We start from the raw sequence: 16,433 nt of genomic DNA, 5'->3' as shown, positions 1-16,433 counted from the left end.
TTAGAAGTTAAAACTACTTTACAAAGAAAATATCTCTCCATCAAAACTACATATTCCTGCTCATAAGGCATGTGTAAATCACATATTTTACTAAAATGGAATAATGTTGACCAACTGGACAAAAAAACCGTACCAAAACACTATAAACCTCCGTAAACAAAAAAGATGTGGACTCAGCTCCAAATGTATTGATAATCATAATGCTGATATATTTGTTGCATATCAAGTGTCTTCAAATGAGATGGAACACATACTAAACACTGAGCTGTAACATGTTGTCATTCAAGCATGCTTTCCTGTTGGGATATGAAGCACATTTATAGACATTTTGAGGAAGCCTGTTCTCATTTCTGCCACTGTACACAACAAAGGCATAAAACAAGACTTATTCCTGCTGTCTTAGTTTTTGAAATATACTATATCCTCAGTCTGAATCTGAAAAAAAAGAAAAATCAAAACTACTTTTAAACAAGACATTACATCAACCAGAAGGAGGATTCTCATAGCTACCTTCTCCACTATGTCTTACACATGAAACAAGCAAGATCTTAAAATACATCTCAAGTTATAATTTTTTAAAAGGAATGATACTCATTCTTGTTTACCTGAGACTCCACAGTGACTGTGATCATAGAGGTGTTGCAGGTGCATGGTAGACTTTTTGTATATAACATGAGGATGACCATTCTTGTAACCATAGTCACTAGAATCTTCTGTTATATTTCTTAAAGGCTCAATAAAATACTCATCCTCTTCTGTAGCAATGACTCCATGCTTAAAGAAGCAAATAAGAAAACAAAAGCTTACAACAGACAATACGGAACTACTAGCACAAAACTTAACTTTAAAATATATTCTCTCTGAAGAAATCCACAGCTAGAAGCTAACACATGAAACAGTTCATGAGCCAGCTCTCCCCTGCTGATTTTAGTATGAGCAGGGTAGGTGCCTATAAACAATACAGTGAGAAAAAATATAACTATAAATGTCGTGTTTCACTTTTTTCTTGGTAAGTGCAGTTAAAAAAGCAAGACATGTTTTCAGAATATTACAAATAATCTCTTCACAGCAATGTTCTGAAACTACATGATTCACATCCATTAAAATTTACACCAAGCCAAAATGGCTTTGCTGTAATGGTGAGTCCAATATGCCCCTGTGATGCCACACTGCTAGATGCTTAAAGCCAAATACTTCATCAAAGCCAAACACCAGGAAGGAATAATTTTAGAACACATATTCAAAGAAACCATTATTTTACATCCAGACACCATCCCAAATCTGAGCTAGTTAACAGAAATCAAATTATTTATATTAACTTGTTACAAGTTAACTTGTTAACTCTACAAAGCATTTATTCCATACTCTTGCCACAAATCTAGCAAATAAGAGTTATTTCAGACTGTACACTAGACCTCGTTCTCCTAAAAAAATTAACTTTTTTTTCATCATACTGCAGTCCAGAAGAGTAGATATTCTATTCTCATAACTTTCACATTTGTGAACTCAGCTTCTTCCAAACAGGAAGTGGTTTATGGAAGAAAGGGGAGATTTCAGGCCAACTACACAATTTCCTGAACCTTCAGCAATTAAAACCGAACTTTAGCAGAAAATCCAGGTTTTGGATCCTTTCAGATACAGATATATTGGGGCGTAAGCCCTGACAGACTTCTACACCAATGTTTGCTAAATAAAAAATTCTGATATCATATGTAGAAAGTTCTGAATGTATAAACCTTCTACACAGGGAAGAGTTATTCATCAGACAGAAGCCTGGAAGCAGGAACTTCTACATTCATATCCTGACTTGATGAACCAGAAATTTCTACACCTTTTATCTGTAAAACAAATACTACACATGAATACTTTTTTAAGACCTCTATGACCAGCCATAAGACCACTTGCTCCATATCTGCTCTAAAAATCATAAAGCTGTTTTCAAAGATCAGAGCTTGTCTTTGTACCCTTGGTCAAAGCTCTCATCCTGCTACTGTTTTGTACATGAAACACCTACTGTTCTTCACTTCTGTAATAACAAGATAAAATTTTAAAAATTAAAACTCGTATGCAATACATCAGAAACAAGTGTTTTCCAAACAAAACTCTATTATAATAAATTGGTGAAAATACATGTATGAACAGACTGCAGCTTTCAATTACTCATTCCTTACATTGTGAATACAAAAATAAGTGCTCTTCTTCAATGGTATTTTTCGTTACTAAATAAATTTTTAACTCACAAGGTAATACCAGGGTCTAAATTCACCTGGAAGATGCAGTATCAAATTCCTCTTACAATGCCTTCTCATTACTGGCAGTCTACAATTTTACTAGAAAAGAAATCATTTACTGGTATACTGCCACTTAAATAGTATTGAAAATATAAACCAAATTGTAACGGGGTTTGCCAGATGTGCAGAAAGAACCTTGACAATTTGGACTGCATCCAGTCTGAATGTCAGACATCTGGGTTCAAGCGAATCCTGAGCCATTGTAAGCTCTGGTATTATGTTCCCACAGGAAGAGAGTCCTGTAGAGTGGTCCTGGCCAGCACCAACAGGCTGTCTGCCTCATGCCAAGCCTGAGGAGACAGAGGTACCATCCAGTCTCTGGTACTGCCTCTGAGACAGAGTGGGTCCTAATTCAAATTCCTCCAGAGCATACATCCTTCCTGTCTGTACTCAAGTCCAGCCATGTTTGCAAGTCTAAACATGAATGAGATAATTATATCAGATACTGAAACTGATAATTATAAGTGGTGAGATTACCTCAGCGGAACTAAGTCAATTCAGACACCATAAACACTTAATTGCAGCACCAATTCTCTAGACAAATTGCATATTTGCTCCTGCAAATAACTAAAGAAGATCTGATAACAATGGTCACACTTATTCAGGTACCAGCAGTGAAACAGTAAGGAGAGCATCACTACTTTTTCCAAGGCCTAGCTGATACCCGATTTCATTTGCCCAAATGCTATGGTGTTTAAGAAAATATATTTTAATTTAATAAGACATTTAAAGAACTGCAAATAAATTTTAATACAGATCTACAAGCAGGTAGTGAAAACATATGTGTGATCAGTCATTGCAGTCAGACAAGTGATTCAATAAGCACTGAAAACACACTGGCCCTACATACACCCTTCCCATAACTCTGGCATAGATATACCATTTTAAGCCTAACAGTATTTTTGCTCGCAAACAAAACTGTTCTTCCAGTGTTAAATTGATGCAAGCAATCTTGCTGAATCACAGTGATTCAACAGTGAAATCCCTGATTTTAAAGAAGCACTCTAAATTCTGCAACTAAAAGGTACGTTGGTGATGGCCAGCATATATTCTAAGTTTCAAAAAATCATGCATCTAGAGATACTTGCATTGTTTATGTATTCAGCAATGCCTATATAATACATAGTGGGAAGTATACTATTATATCCAAACCAACATTCTAAACACCGCTTTGATTTATAATCCACTATTTGAGGGAAAAAAAATTCCACTTGGAAAAGGAGTTTGAAATAATGCCCATTTAAAGCATTAAAATGAATTAATTTTCATTTTCTTTTTAAGTGTTGCTATTGTATTTTAACAGTTCATAAATTAAACTTCTGCTCCAAAGCATCAGAAATATCATTAAGACATAAGAATGACCAGAAAAGGTTTTGACATAATACCATGGATATAAGAAACAAGCTGAATGCACCAAGTATGTTACTACAAGGAACATTCCCAAGATTATTATCTAAAACAGATTGTTTGAGGTCCTGTGTTATCCAATCCCACTACAGACTGCCAACTCATGCTAACATATACAAGGTCTGGTTCCAGCAGTTTGACATGCTCAGACAAATCTGTGAGTCCACATGGAGTTCCCCTGAATTTGTGAAAAAGAATCTTTTTCTGTCAGGCTGTCCAGCCAGGGCCTTAACCTCCTTCAGATGGGGGACATCCATCAGCTGCAAAAGCAAACTGAATTATGGGGAACAAGTAAGCACATGCCTTCTCCACATAGCACTATAGTTTCACAATTTTTCCATGCTTTGAATCTTTTTAGGCTTTATGCTTTACCCATTTTTAATATAAAGTACCAGTAATGGAAACTTCTGAAAACGAGTCAGTGTTGTTCAGTATGTCAACAGCTGGCTATTCACCATGATTTTATGGCTGAGGAAAAAGATTGCAGTAACTTACTGTGCTCTCAAAGATGAAAAAAGTAATGATCTGGCCTGAGACAGCACATCACTTATTCTAATAAAAATGTAAAACCTTAAAACTAGGATAGGGACAGCTTTTATTTAATTTTCTGAATACTAACGTCATACTGCAAAAACATATGAGTATCAAAGATAGCCCCAAAGATACGAATATAAAATAATTTAACATAGAGTCAAAAATACCATAGTATATGTAAATTATGATCCATAAAAGTACATGCACTCTTTAGAGAAAAATTGGCTTTCAAACAACGCTAACTCTTAAGAAAAATGTTCATAATTTATAAATATATGTATTTAGGAATACATGAAGCAAACATGAAGTCTTCAAAATAATTCCCCACTGAAAAAGTAAGCTCATGCTCCCAAGACAGAGTCACATACCTGTGCTTCCTTTATCATTTCTGTTTTGATGGAGGTAACTGTGCTGTCCAGCACAAACATTATGCAATGCATGAACTTCACATATATGGAAATATATTTTACATTACATTTTACGTTAACCATTTACTTGGCACCACAGTAGCCTCAAAACAGTTCCTACTATCTTTTCAGCCCAAAATTAGAAAATTCACTGCCATGCAAAACTTGTTTGAGCACTCAGTTAAGAGCTTTGACACCTGGCAAAGCACAGAGGTGAGTCAGAATGCAAAAAGTGTGTTTTGCTTGCTTCCATTACTGAAGGCTCCAGAACTTCTCTGATAGTTGCTCCTCTCAGTCAGTCAAACTTCATTATCCTGAGGTGAAGCTCTCTCTTCAGCTAGTCTACCACCTTTTACTACTTTCCTCTTTCCTTCAGTATGAAATAGTCAGCCTAGAAAATGCCTCAGTCTGGCTGCCTTGTACCCAATATACAAAGGCCCTAAAATGCTGCTCATTGTAGGTTCTTTCATGATACAGCCAAACCTGCAATCCATCCACAAGTGTAGCATCCACTACAGTAAAAACAAATTTGGAAGGTAGCAAGCCTGCAGAAAAGGTCTTCAATTTCCTCACATGAATGCTCAATAGATTACAGAGCTTTCCTCACAACTTCAGGCAATTTACAGCACAATCAGGACCCAGCAGATGGAAGCTGCTGGACTGAAACTTCAGTAAGTAGCAGCCTGTAATTCTAGGGCACTTGGTAATGAGAAATATAGAGGGAGAGGCTGAAACAAGAAACTGACTGCCTGTCACTTTTATTATAGCCCTGCTCACATTTATCTCAAATATAAGTGTTCTTCAAAGTTATACAACATATGTTATTTAAATTATGTTCTCACATAACCACTCTGAATAACTAGTAAGAATAATTCATTCAAGACATTCAAAAAGGGGAAGAAATTTGACCTATTTGCCAAAGTGACAGCTAATAGGACAACTGGAGTAAATATATTGTACACATTTTGTTTGTGAGCAACATTGACTATTAAATATTACTTACTACCTGCTTCAGAGTTAAACTTAAAATGACTGGCTTTAATACAGATGTTACTTAAGGACTGTAAGAATATGACTGGCAGTCACTTACAGACCAGCAATCAAACTGGAAAACACAATGAATGCCTTAAGTACGACGCATTCTGAGCTACTGCTAACTCTAAAACAAGTAATATTGTCTTCAATATTCACTGCCAATTGCTTTATTAAACATATTCTAACCAGCAGCTGTATAACAAACCATTCATTAGTAGGAATCATATTTGAAAATAGCTTTGTGATGCATTTATCTGAGTGGAGTGGTAACTCCCATACACTGCGCCCTGGAAGGTACTGCCAACACTGGATGACAGAAGAGTTTCAGTATAATGGAAGATGGTATCAAGTCAAGACCACTGCTGCACCATCTGCAGGATTCATGCCTCTGAGACAGAGCAAGGTGTCACCCTGCTGATGTTTCTGGAGCAACACAGGAGCCTCACATGATTCTGACCAAATCTTCCTGAGATGCAGCACACACCTGATACATGAAGTCCTGAGTAAAGAAGCATGACCATGAAGAAAGCCTTGTGTGCCCAAAGACTAGATGAAGGCTGCCTTAACACCTGAAAGGCACACATAAGAACTTACAACAACCACAGCCACTGAAGATTATGATTTAACTGGGAAGCACTCTACATCAAAGTTAATTTACAAAGTTAACATACGGACAGCTAGAACCACAGGCAGCTTCACTCCAGCAAAATGGACAGTCTAAGGGCAAAAGGAAAATATGCTAAATGTCACCTCAGGGTGCGGGACACAGAAGAAAAAAAAATATATTCTGCTTCCTCATGACATCTTGCATGCCTTTTAGAATGAAAGAAGTGCCATGAGGAGCAACAGATGAGCAAAGATGATAGGAAAACAGATGCGTTTTTGCGCTTCATCCCACCTATGTTCTCCAGACATGAAAGGAAAACAACAGTCATCTAGGGCAAAGGCAGGAGTTCTTGTCTCACTCCCTTAGCCAAGGTCAAAGAGGAACTAAAATGGCATCACCATGGCACTTACTGCAGTCTCCAAGGGGACCAACTACTGTGCATCATTTCGCATGCAGCAATAAGCATAAAGAGGCAAGCAGCCTCTTTTAAAGAAATGAGTCCTGGAAAAGGGACTTTGTCTCCATCATATTTTTAACTGAAAAGAACTCAAGCAAAGCTGGACCATAGTAGCTTTGAAGCCTGAATAACTGACAAGAAAAAAAGAAAAGCTCTTACATGGAAACTGCAATCAAAGTGAAAGCTGTACTAAATTCAGACCTATAGGCTAAAAGTCTTTATGAACCAAACTGTAATTCCATACTCAACGGAACATCATTTTAGCTCCATTTTTTTTAGTGTTCACTTAGCGCTGGAAATCCCCATTAAATATTTTTCCTTAGGAACACTCTGAAATGTTAAACTAGACTGGATCAGCCATATCGCAAGTAGCTGGATGTAATGCAACCTATCTAGGTCTGAAACAGCTTGTTGTTTTTTTTTTTTTGAAAGTAACATCCCAAGAGGCATTATTCAATAGTGCTTCCAAGGACAAATGGGAATTTGTTTATCAAGTCTGTGTAATCTTTTTTTTTTTTTTTTAAACTGCGCAATTAGTTAGATCTGCCTATTCCTAACAAGATTGACCAGCATTCTACCATAATAAAAACCAGAATGAGAAACCATAATATATATATTTTTACTAGAGAGAACACTGGCTCTCGATTTAATGTTTCATAGTCATGCTTTTCTTTCTATTTTAGTATTTTGCTACTCAACAGTCTGCTTTATAACTTCTTTGCCTTCATTTTCTAATTTCTTTTCCCTTGCATGTACTACTGTCAAGTGATCAAAAGATCACTGGTAAGAGAAGTGATGGAAACAAATCAGGTAAGAACTTCTACTTCTAAATGCAAAAGTTAAAAATTTGTAAACAAAGTCTTTCTGGTAAAGAAAGTTGTATAATTTTTCTGATGCAGTTACTTACTAAAGACTTTTCTCTATGCTTTGAATTTATAGCAATGATGATGTCTACAGCAACCAATTCCCCTTCTTTTATTTACTTAAGTTTTTAAACCCAAACACTCAAAAGACAGTGGATGTTCAGTCCAACCAACCTCTGTAGAGATTCAGTATCCTAGGGGATCCACAGTTTTCTCCTCCCTGCTCCCTGAGCTTGGAAGGCTCTTACAGCTGTAAAGATCTCAGCACAGACCTAATCCTGCAACCCTAGCGCAGACACTATAAACACTGAAGAGGCTGCCTCTGAAAGACTACAGAATTGAGTCTCAGTACTTATACTAAGCTTGAAAAACTGACACCTACTTTTCCCCAGGACCTAGATCAGGTTTTAGGGGTTTTCATCCCTGTCTACTTGCTTCCCACAGGGACTCAAAAAGCTGAAAGATATGCCAATTTAATTCCCTTCTGTAATTTAACAGGGAGAAGTGCACTATTATACTATAACATGTAATATGGACTTACCAGACCATTGCAGTTGCTTAAGGCCACTTTAGTTGTATTGTGTTGGTCTTGCAAATATCCTGTGTAATGACAGTGGTCTAAGAAATCATGCTTCCATTGTGGTCCATCTTTCCCCCAGTACTCTACTGTAAAATGTCTGGACACCAGATCTGTGTTGAGAGTCAGGTTTAAATGAAAGTGCTTGCCATAGGCAGAAAGTTTAAAAAATAATTTAGATGCCGCCAGTTCTTGGTCATAAGGGTCTGTGCTCCTCCTCCTTCTTGAGGGTTTAGGATTTTTCACAGTAAAGCTGAGGAAGGCTCCATTTTGATCAACCCTTATTGGGATTGTTAGTTGGTAGTGTTCAAGGTAAGACAGGAATTCCTCTTTGTAATCAATCACAAGGTAAGACAGTCCAGGGAGTGGGCATAGAAGAGAAGAAAATATAACAGGAAACAACAAGTAGTAGCATAAACATAGACCATTTTTGGGTAAATTTCATCACTCTCATGAGTAAAAGTCACCTTGAGGTAAATGCATGATGCAGCATTTTACAAAATAAAATAAAACATTATTTTCTTTCTTTGTAAGTCAAGAAAATCTTTGGTTTCCTATTAATTTGCTTATCCCTGCAAACATGGAAGTTTTTTAATACCTATTTTTTTCCTATTTACCAAAATATGTAAATCATTTGGGCTAACTTAAGAAGGGCATATTTTTCCCAGTGATACCATTCAAAGACAAAAGCTATAAAATCCACTTGCAAGAATACAAACAGTAGTAATGAAAAGGATTACATTGTAAAAACAAGATTAGATTCTTACTTCCTACTCTAAAAGCATGTTAATTTTATCATGGCAAATCTCTCAAATATTATCAAGTACATTTTACGAGATTCAATTTGCAAAAGGCTTTCCTACAGTTAAAAGTAGACAGAGAGAAATTAGAACAAGGAAATTTAATCTGTATGACAATTAATCATGATAAAACTAAGAGCAGAGCCCAGATGAGCTCATGAATTATATAAACATGGTTTAGAAAATATTACACAAATACAATGCAAAAATACATTCTTGCCAGCCACAGAGATCAGATCCCTACCTTGAGAACTGTATGAAAGCCTGTTGTTACTGTGAAATTCCGATGAAACCATGACTAGGCTCAAAATCCATGTCCACGTCTTCCAAAAAATTTCCATAATTTAGAAAAAACAGAAAGTTCTTTTTTCTTTCTCCTTGGAGAGCTACCTGTGTGCTATAAAGTTAACTTCACTCCAGAATCGCACCATAACAGGTACATTTATTTTACACTACTTTCAAATTAACTATAGGATGTTCCACTTTCTGGACAGGTACTTTCTTCTATAGCTGCAGTCATTTTCTCAATTCAAAGCAAGTTTTTGTAAAATTCCTTAGGATATGAGACAGATGTTAGATTGGATAGTTACTGAACTTGCTCCATTTCTTTTCCTGAAAAACAGAAGAATATGAGTCAAGGCAAATTATTTCTATTTAAACAGATCTATGCTGCAAAATACTAAGCCATGATAGTGAACTACACAGGGCAATATCTTGAAATAATATTCAATATCAATTTTATGGTCACATCTAAGGTTACAATCTTACAAAAAGAAAGAAAACAGAAAAAGTTACCATTAACCTTGAAAAGCAGATCCATACAGCTTATGATGCACTTATAAACTCCATGTTATTTTTGTGAATTCTTACACCTATTTAGTGTTTCTTGTAGCTCAAATACTGGGTTCAGACTTTTTGCATCTATAATCAATGCTATGCACTCATTGATTTTCAGCTGTTAATAACACATCTCAATATGCTGGTAGATAAAGGAAGAACCTGGGAAGGAATCCAGAGTACAGTTATCTGATCTTTCTGAAGCATGTATTTTGTTATTACTCAGGCCAGGGTTCTGCTTATGCAGGCAGAATTCCCATTCACTTAAATGGGAATGCTGCATGTTAGAATACTAAAGAACAAATTTCAGTATCTAAAGCTATTCATCATACACATTCTAATATTTCACATATTTGTTGTCATTTTTTTTTTCACTTACAACACTTGTAACAACAGTAAAAAGCAGGCTCTAGGTGCAGCCAGGGATTAAATGGAAGATCCATGCAGTCAACTAACAATCCCGTATTATGGGATAGCAAACTATGTGTTGTGTCAGCTGGTACTCATCAGTCCACTTAAACACTCACAGCACACCTGTGCACAAACTCTCCTGAAGCAGACAATGGAGAAACCGAACACCTAAGAAGGGTACCTTATTTAAAAACCAATTTCCACAAGCATACAGAGTCACCTACACATGCACCAGATAAATCTGCCTTTCTAAAATTCTGGGAATGATTTACAACATTCATTCAGATAGGCAATACAGCTGCAGCAAATTGATTACTTATGAAGGTTTTATAAAAAGCTGTAACATAAAATCTCAAGAAAAAATCAACATCACCCAAATCCTATTTACCAACATAACAATAAATAGTTAGATAATGTCTTAGCCAATTTGAAATGCATCTAATTACTAATGTGCAAATGAGGCTAATCTGACCTTTAAAAAATCTTTCAAGACAGCACCCAGGAGTTAACCAGGTCTGTAAAGAGACTAAAAGATGCTTTGCAAACATACTTTGTGCTTAGTAGTATTTTTTCCTGGGGAAGCATAAAGACTTTGTGATGCCATTCGCATGTGGCAAAGCCTCAAATGATACTAATAAGAAAGCTCTCTGTTTGCACTGCTATGTAGAACCTTTATTTCCTAGCCAATATTTAGTTACCGTTCTTAGAATTTTGCAAGTTTTGAAGATATATAATTAACCCCATACTCTTTCAGCTACATTAGTACAATAAGTAATGTGCCTTATTTCTAATCTAAGAATGTATTGTTTTAAATTCTTGACACTGAATCTTGCTTTGCTCCTGTTTGCTAATGTTTGCTTCTTATAAACTGATACAAGCATCTCTGGACACTTCCTGATAAGCAGCTCAACCTATTTGGTTTATCTCACTCTATTCAGTCATCTGGAAATTGGATTATACATTTCTGCAGTTTTTCTCTGAACCGTTTCCAATTCATCAGCATCCCTTTTCATCTGCAGACACCAGACTGGGCACTGTAGACAAATAATGGCTTGCTACCTCCATATATAGAGGTAATATTGCCTTACAGCTTCTACTTAGCCAAAATATCCTAACAGGGAACTCGTGTTCAGCCTGCTAAGCTGATAATAAGTTATCCTAACATTAAGATCTCCAGAAACTGCAATACCTAAGGAGCAAGATAGCTCAGAATACTGGGCGTAAATTAACACTACCCATTATTTAGTACCAGTATCCATTATTTAACCACAAATGGCCCACATGATGGACCATAACCATATATTGGTCAACAGTGTTGGTCACTCACGTCTAGTACCCTTGCAGTGGTCTCTGAAGTGATCTTCCTCATTTCAAGCTTCATACAAGACCAATCTCCTTTCATATCAAGCTTACTGAAATTTTCAGCAGAATTTTTTACCTTTTCTTCAAAAATATGTATTGCCAGCTTGACCATGGATATAAGCTGACCATATGAAGCTATATTAAGGTTTCCAATTAATGACTAGTAATGCATGTGAATGATAAAGCACTGAGATAACTTCAACATAAAATACTCTGACATTTGGTAGGAACCTCAAAGTTTGGACTCTATATCCTTTTTATTTTGTTTCTACCTTCTTTGGCAGCCTATTTTCACTGCAGATTGTTGTTAAGATGCAAAATTTAGTCAACACTAAGCTTACAATAAGAAACTTCTAATGTGTCATGTGGTGAACTACACATTCACCCACTGGTAAATGCAGGCATGGCTCCATGTCCTCAATCACCACCTAAAACTACAGATCCCATCTAACTGTATGAGCTCCACCAAACAGGAAAGGAATAGTACAATGTGTTTTCTGATGCCAATGAAAGAACAGCCGCACAGCACTGGCATTTTTGTGAAGGTGTGTAGGTTAAGTGTGGCAGTCCTGTCACTGGTGTCATGAGGTTCCTACCCAGCAACACTCAATGAGGAGAAAAAAAAGGCCTCAGTTACCGAAGTACAAGTCTTATGAGAGGTGGCTGAGGGAGCTGGGGGTGTTTAGCTTGGAGAAAAGGTGGCTCAGGGGAGACCTTAATTGCACTCTACAACTGTCTGAAAGTGTAGCCAGGTGGAGGTCGGTCTCTTCGCCCAGGCAACAAGTGACAGGAGACAGAGCCTCAAGCTGCAGCACCGGTAGTTTAGGCTGGACACCAGGAAGAATTTCTTCACTGAAAGGGTGATTAGACATTGGAATGGGGTGCTCAGAAAGGTAGCGGTCACAATCCCTGGAGGTGTTCAAGGAAAGCCTGAACATGGCTCTTGGTGCCATGGTCTAGTTGACAGAGTAGCGTTCGGTCATAGGTTGGACATAATGACCTTAGAGGTCCTCTTCAACCTGCGTGATTCTGTGATAAAGTGGACTACGAGGAGGTGACCAGCCAAAGGGCTCAGAGCAGTCACCATGGGAGCCTCCATCTAAACAAAGGTGCCTTGTGCAACTAAGGCATCACTGAACCTGAAGGTAGCTTAAGTTTTAGGACAGGGAAGCATTGGAGACCGATGTCCCAAGACAACCACCACACCAGAGGCACCCACCGCAGAACCGACGGGTTCCGGAGCGTTCGGCGGCGGCGGCAGCAGTGCCGAGGTCTCTCGTTAGCGGCCGAGGTGCCAGAAAACAGGCGGCACCACAACGCCCCACCACAGCGTCCAGACCGCTGCTGCGCCTCGGGGCGGGGTCGAGGAGAGCGACGGTCGGGAAAGGGACCCGCGGCTCCGGCGGGCGGGACAGGGGGCTGTCCTCCACGCCCCCGCCCCGCCGGCTCGGCCCCCGCCGCATTCCCGCCCTCGGCGGCCGGGCCGTGCGGGCGGCGGGAGCCCGCGGTGAGGCGCGGGCAGGGGCGGCCGTGCGCCCGCCCGGCACTACGAGCGGTTGCTAAGGAAATGGGGAGGGCGGCGGGAGGGGACGGGGCGGGGGACGGGCATCAGTCACACAAATTCAATTACAGGTATCGCGGCTGGCCGTGAAAAGCTTCGCAGGGCTTCAAAAGCCGGGGATTATCCGTGCCCCCGGGAGCTTCCCCAGGCGAGAACTGCGACGCGCAGACCGCGCCGGGAAGAGCTCGGTGAAAAGGAAGGGGGGCCGGGAGTGGCGGGGACAGGGACGCGTACAAAGGGAAAAGATCGAGCCCTCTTCCCCGGGAATTGACCAGAAGCCGAGGCGTGAGGAGTAAAATTACTGCTATGCGGGCCCCGGCGTGGGACGGGGCTGCCACCGTATGAACCACCCCCACCACCCCCCCCCGCCAGCCGTGCCGAGGGGGCAGCTGTCACTGCATCTACCGAAAAAGCAACACCCACCCCCAACCCCCCCACCCACCCCCCAAAAAAGTCAACAAGGCTGGGAAAATGTATGGCTGCACACACAGTTAAACACGTACACACACGCGCATTTTCTGTACACGTCTGCACACAGAGAGAATTAAAAACACTGGTGCTGAAGAAAATTGGAAGTCAACAGACACACATCCCTCAAAAAAATTCAGAAGGGAAAAAAAAAAAAAATCCGTCCTCCCTAGAGAGGCTGGAGGAAAGAGTCTGGTTGCTGTGGTGGAGCTGATCCTAAAGTTAACTTTCAGCAGCCCATTTCCAGACAGCAGCGCTGAATCTATTTGGATAAAACGCGTGTGACCCAGACACTTGGCGTTTGGCCCAAACGCGTTGCACCGGCAGCCCAAATAAAAACAAGAGTCTGACTCTTTCCCTCTCTCTCCCGTCTCTCTTGTACAACAATGAAAGAAAGTAGCGAAGACAAAATCCGCGCACACATCGCCGGGGAGCGAGAGCCCACTTACCTCCTCCCACCAAACAAAGTCCCTTTGAACCCTGGGCGACTACGGAGACAGACGTACACCGACAAACACGAGTCCGCGGGGTTGAGAGTCTGGCAAATCCCTAGCGGCTCGAAGTAAATCAAAACCACACGCTTCCATCTTCCTGATGAGCCCAGCGAGAGCCCGACATCCCCGCCAGCATCGCTGCGGGACGGCGGCAGCGCCGACCCTCCAAGCCCCGGTACAAAGTGTGCACTTGTCTGACCGCGGCAGCGGACACCGCCGGACACGGCTCGGCCGACAGCGGGGCTTCCTCAACTCAGCAGCAACCCGGAATAGCCCTGGCTTGTCTCTGGGGCTTGGGGGCTGCTTTGGTTTTCATCTGTTGTTGTGCTTGGTTTTGTTTTTCCTTTTCTGATTCTACCAACGACTTAGTATTCAAAGTATAAAAAAAATATTTTAAAAAGTACACTCTTCGAGATGGTACTTCATCAATCACCTCTCTTATCGGTTGAAAAAACCTCGCACCCCCTTCCCCCATCTCAGGGTTTCTCTCTGAAATCACTCCAAATGCACCTCGCCTAATGCAATATAAATCTCCCCCCGCTCCCCAAAGCCCTACACGCACCATTATTCGGGACACAAGAAAAGCAAAAAGTTTCATTGAATAGCGTGAAATCTTCCTTACCGTTTTCATCTTCAATTTCTGATATAAAGTAAGTTTCAAACAATAGAGATTGCACAGGACGATTCCCGTATTCCTCTCTGCTTTTCCCCTCTGTGCAAGCAACCATCAGGGTTATATTCTCCAACAGAATAAAATTCTCTAGCCTTCCTAAAGGAGTTTTTAGAAAACGGGTTGGCTTGGCAGGAGGAAGGATGCCATCAATTCACCCAAGCTATCACCCTGCACATTTTGTCTTTCCAACAAAAAAGAGGGGGGGAGAGGAGGAAGGAGGGAAAAAACAGGCTTATATTGGGGTGGGGGTGGGTGCCCTCCTCTTGAGCAGCCTCCTCTGTGCAAAATACCATGTGAATATCATCTGAGTTGCGGGGGGAGGGGGGACCGGGAGACAGAAAGGGGGGAAAGAGAGGGGGAGCAGAGGAGAGGCAGGCAGAGCAGGAAGGACTCAGGAAAGTTTGGTTGAAGTAGCCCCAGACCTCCTCCTCTGGCTGCCGGCGCCGGGCCAAGCCGAGCGCGGCGGCAGCGGGGGAGCCTTGGCAGCCTCGCCCGGGGGACGGCGCGGGGCCCGCTGACGTCAGCCTGCAGATGTGCCCCGGGCCACCGCGCATGCGCGCCCGTCACGTGGCGGCGGGGGGGGGGGCCGGGGCGCAGGCGGGGGAGCGGAGCGGGGGGGGCTGCGGGACCCTCGCCCGGAGCCGCCTGAGGGGAGCCCGGCCCGGCGCACCCCGGGGCAGCCGCGGGGTGCCGGCGGCAGGCGCCGGGTACGGGCGCTGCCGGTGGGCGGCGACGTGGGGCGACCCCGCGCTGCCATCGCCCTGCTCGTTCCGCGCCCCGTTACGGGCATTAATAAAAGGAAACCTCTTAAAACACCATTTCCAGCGGAGGGCAGGCGGTGTCTGAGGCCCGCGCGGCCGGCGGCAGCCGGGCCGGCATCGCGCCGAGGCCGGGGTCCCGGCCCTGCCCGCACAGCTCTTTCAGTTTCATTTGCGGCGGGGAGCCGGGGCCGGGCCGGGGGCTGAGGCCGGGGCCGCGGCATCGCCTCCCCCTCCGGCAGGGCTGGAAGGTGAGCACGGAGCGGGCAGCTGGCGGCCTATGGATCGCCCCTGCTCTGGGAAGCCAGCGCTGCCGGCGACAGGGTCACACTGGTGGAGCGGGCTGGAACACCCACTCGCCCTCTAACCACCAAGTTCATTTCCGATTGCCGAAAAAAAAAAGGGGGGGGCGGGGGGGGGCGGAATTCCTAAGCCTAGGTTCTAAGGTTTCAGTCTTCTGCTAACTGTATTTCCCAAATGGTGCGCGTGCGGGTTTTCCTCCCCATCCGGAGGCTGTAGGTGTAATTGCTTTCACTTGTAATTCACTTTCTGGTGAATCTCTAATATTTGTCTGGACTGTGAAATTATTGCGGAGAAAGGTCCATGAGCACAGCTACTCCAGAACTTCTCCGAGCATCAAAAGAGAGGATCGGCCTGCAGAATCAAACACCCCGCAGGACTCTGATGGTCAGCAGGGGCTGGCTTTGTGCCCTGTGAGACGGTGAAATCAGAGCCGTGGCTGGCATTCATCGTTTCAAATAAATTCTACATAATTACATTTGAATATGAAGCACTACTACAGTTAAATTACATTTTATATACAAGTATGTGAAATTTTTTAACTGCAGCTCTAACAAAAAAAGCACAACGTCCTAGTCACTTTTGTAACCA

The 16,433-nt window shown here is 41.9% G+C and overlaps 1 protein-coding gene across 2 annotated transcripts in view; it reads right to left on the bottom strand.

Annotated features, from left to right (window-relative positions):
* The window catches only part of ADAMTS6 (ADAM metallopeptidase with thrombospondin type 1 motif 6), a 132,842-nt gene extending 123,523 nt beyond the window's left edge, over nucleotides 1–9,319 (bottom strand). For both annotated transcript variants that reach the window (XM_062512964.1, XM_062512965.1), the window contains exons 1-3: nucleotides 9,223–9,319; nucleotides 8,143–8,507; nucleotides 606–774 (exon numbers count right to left, since the gene is read on the bottom strand). In XM_062512964.1, the coding sequence (XP_062368948.1) occupies nucleotides 606–774; nucleotides 8,143–8,507; nucleotides 9,223–9,319 (631 nt within the window). The remainder of the gene's footprint in view (nucleotides 1–605; nucleotides 775–8,142; nucleotides 8,508–9,222) is intronic.
* Nucleotides 9,320–16,433: the final 7,114 nt, after the last annotated feature.

The sequence above is a fragment of the Cinclus cinclus genome, chromosome Z, assembly GCF_963662255.1.
Source record: "Cinclus cinclus chromosome Z, bCinCin1.1, whole genome shotgun sequence".
In the NCBI taxonomy this organism is placed as follows: domain Eukaryota; kingdom Metazoa; phylum Chordata; class Aves; order Passeriformes; family Cinclidae; genus Cinclus; species Cinclus cinclus.
The sequence above is the reverse complement of the archived record's forward strand: the minus strand, read 5'-3'. Positions and strand labels throughout refer to the sequence as shown.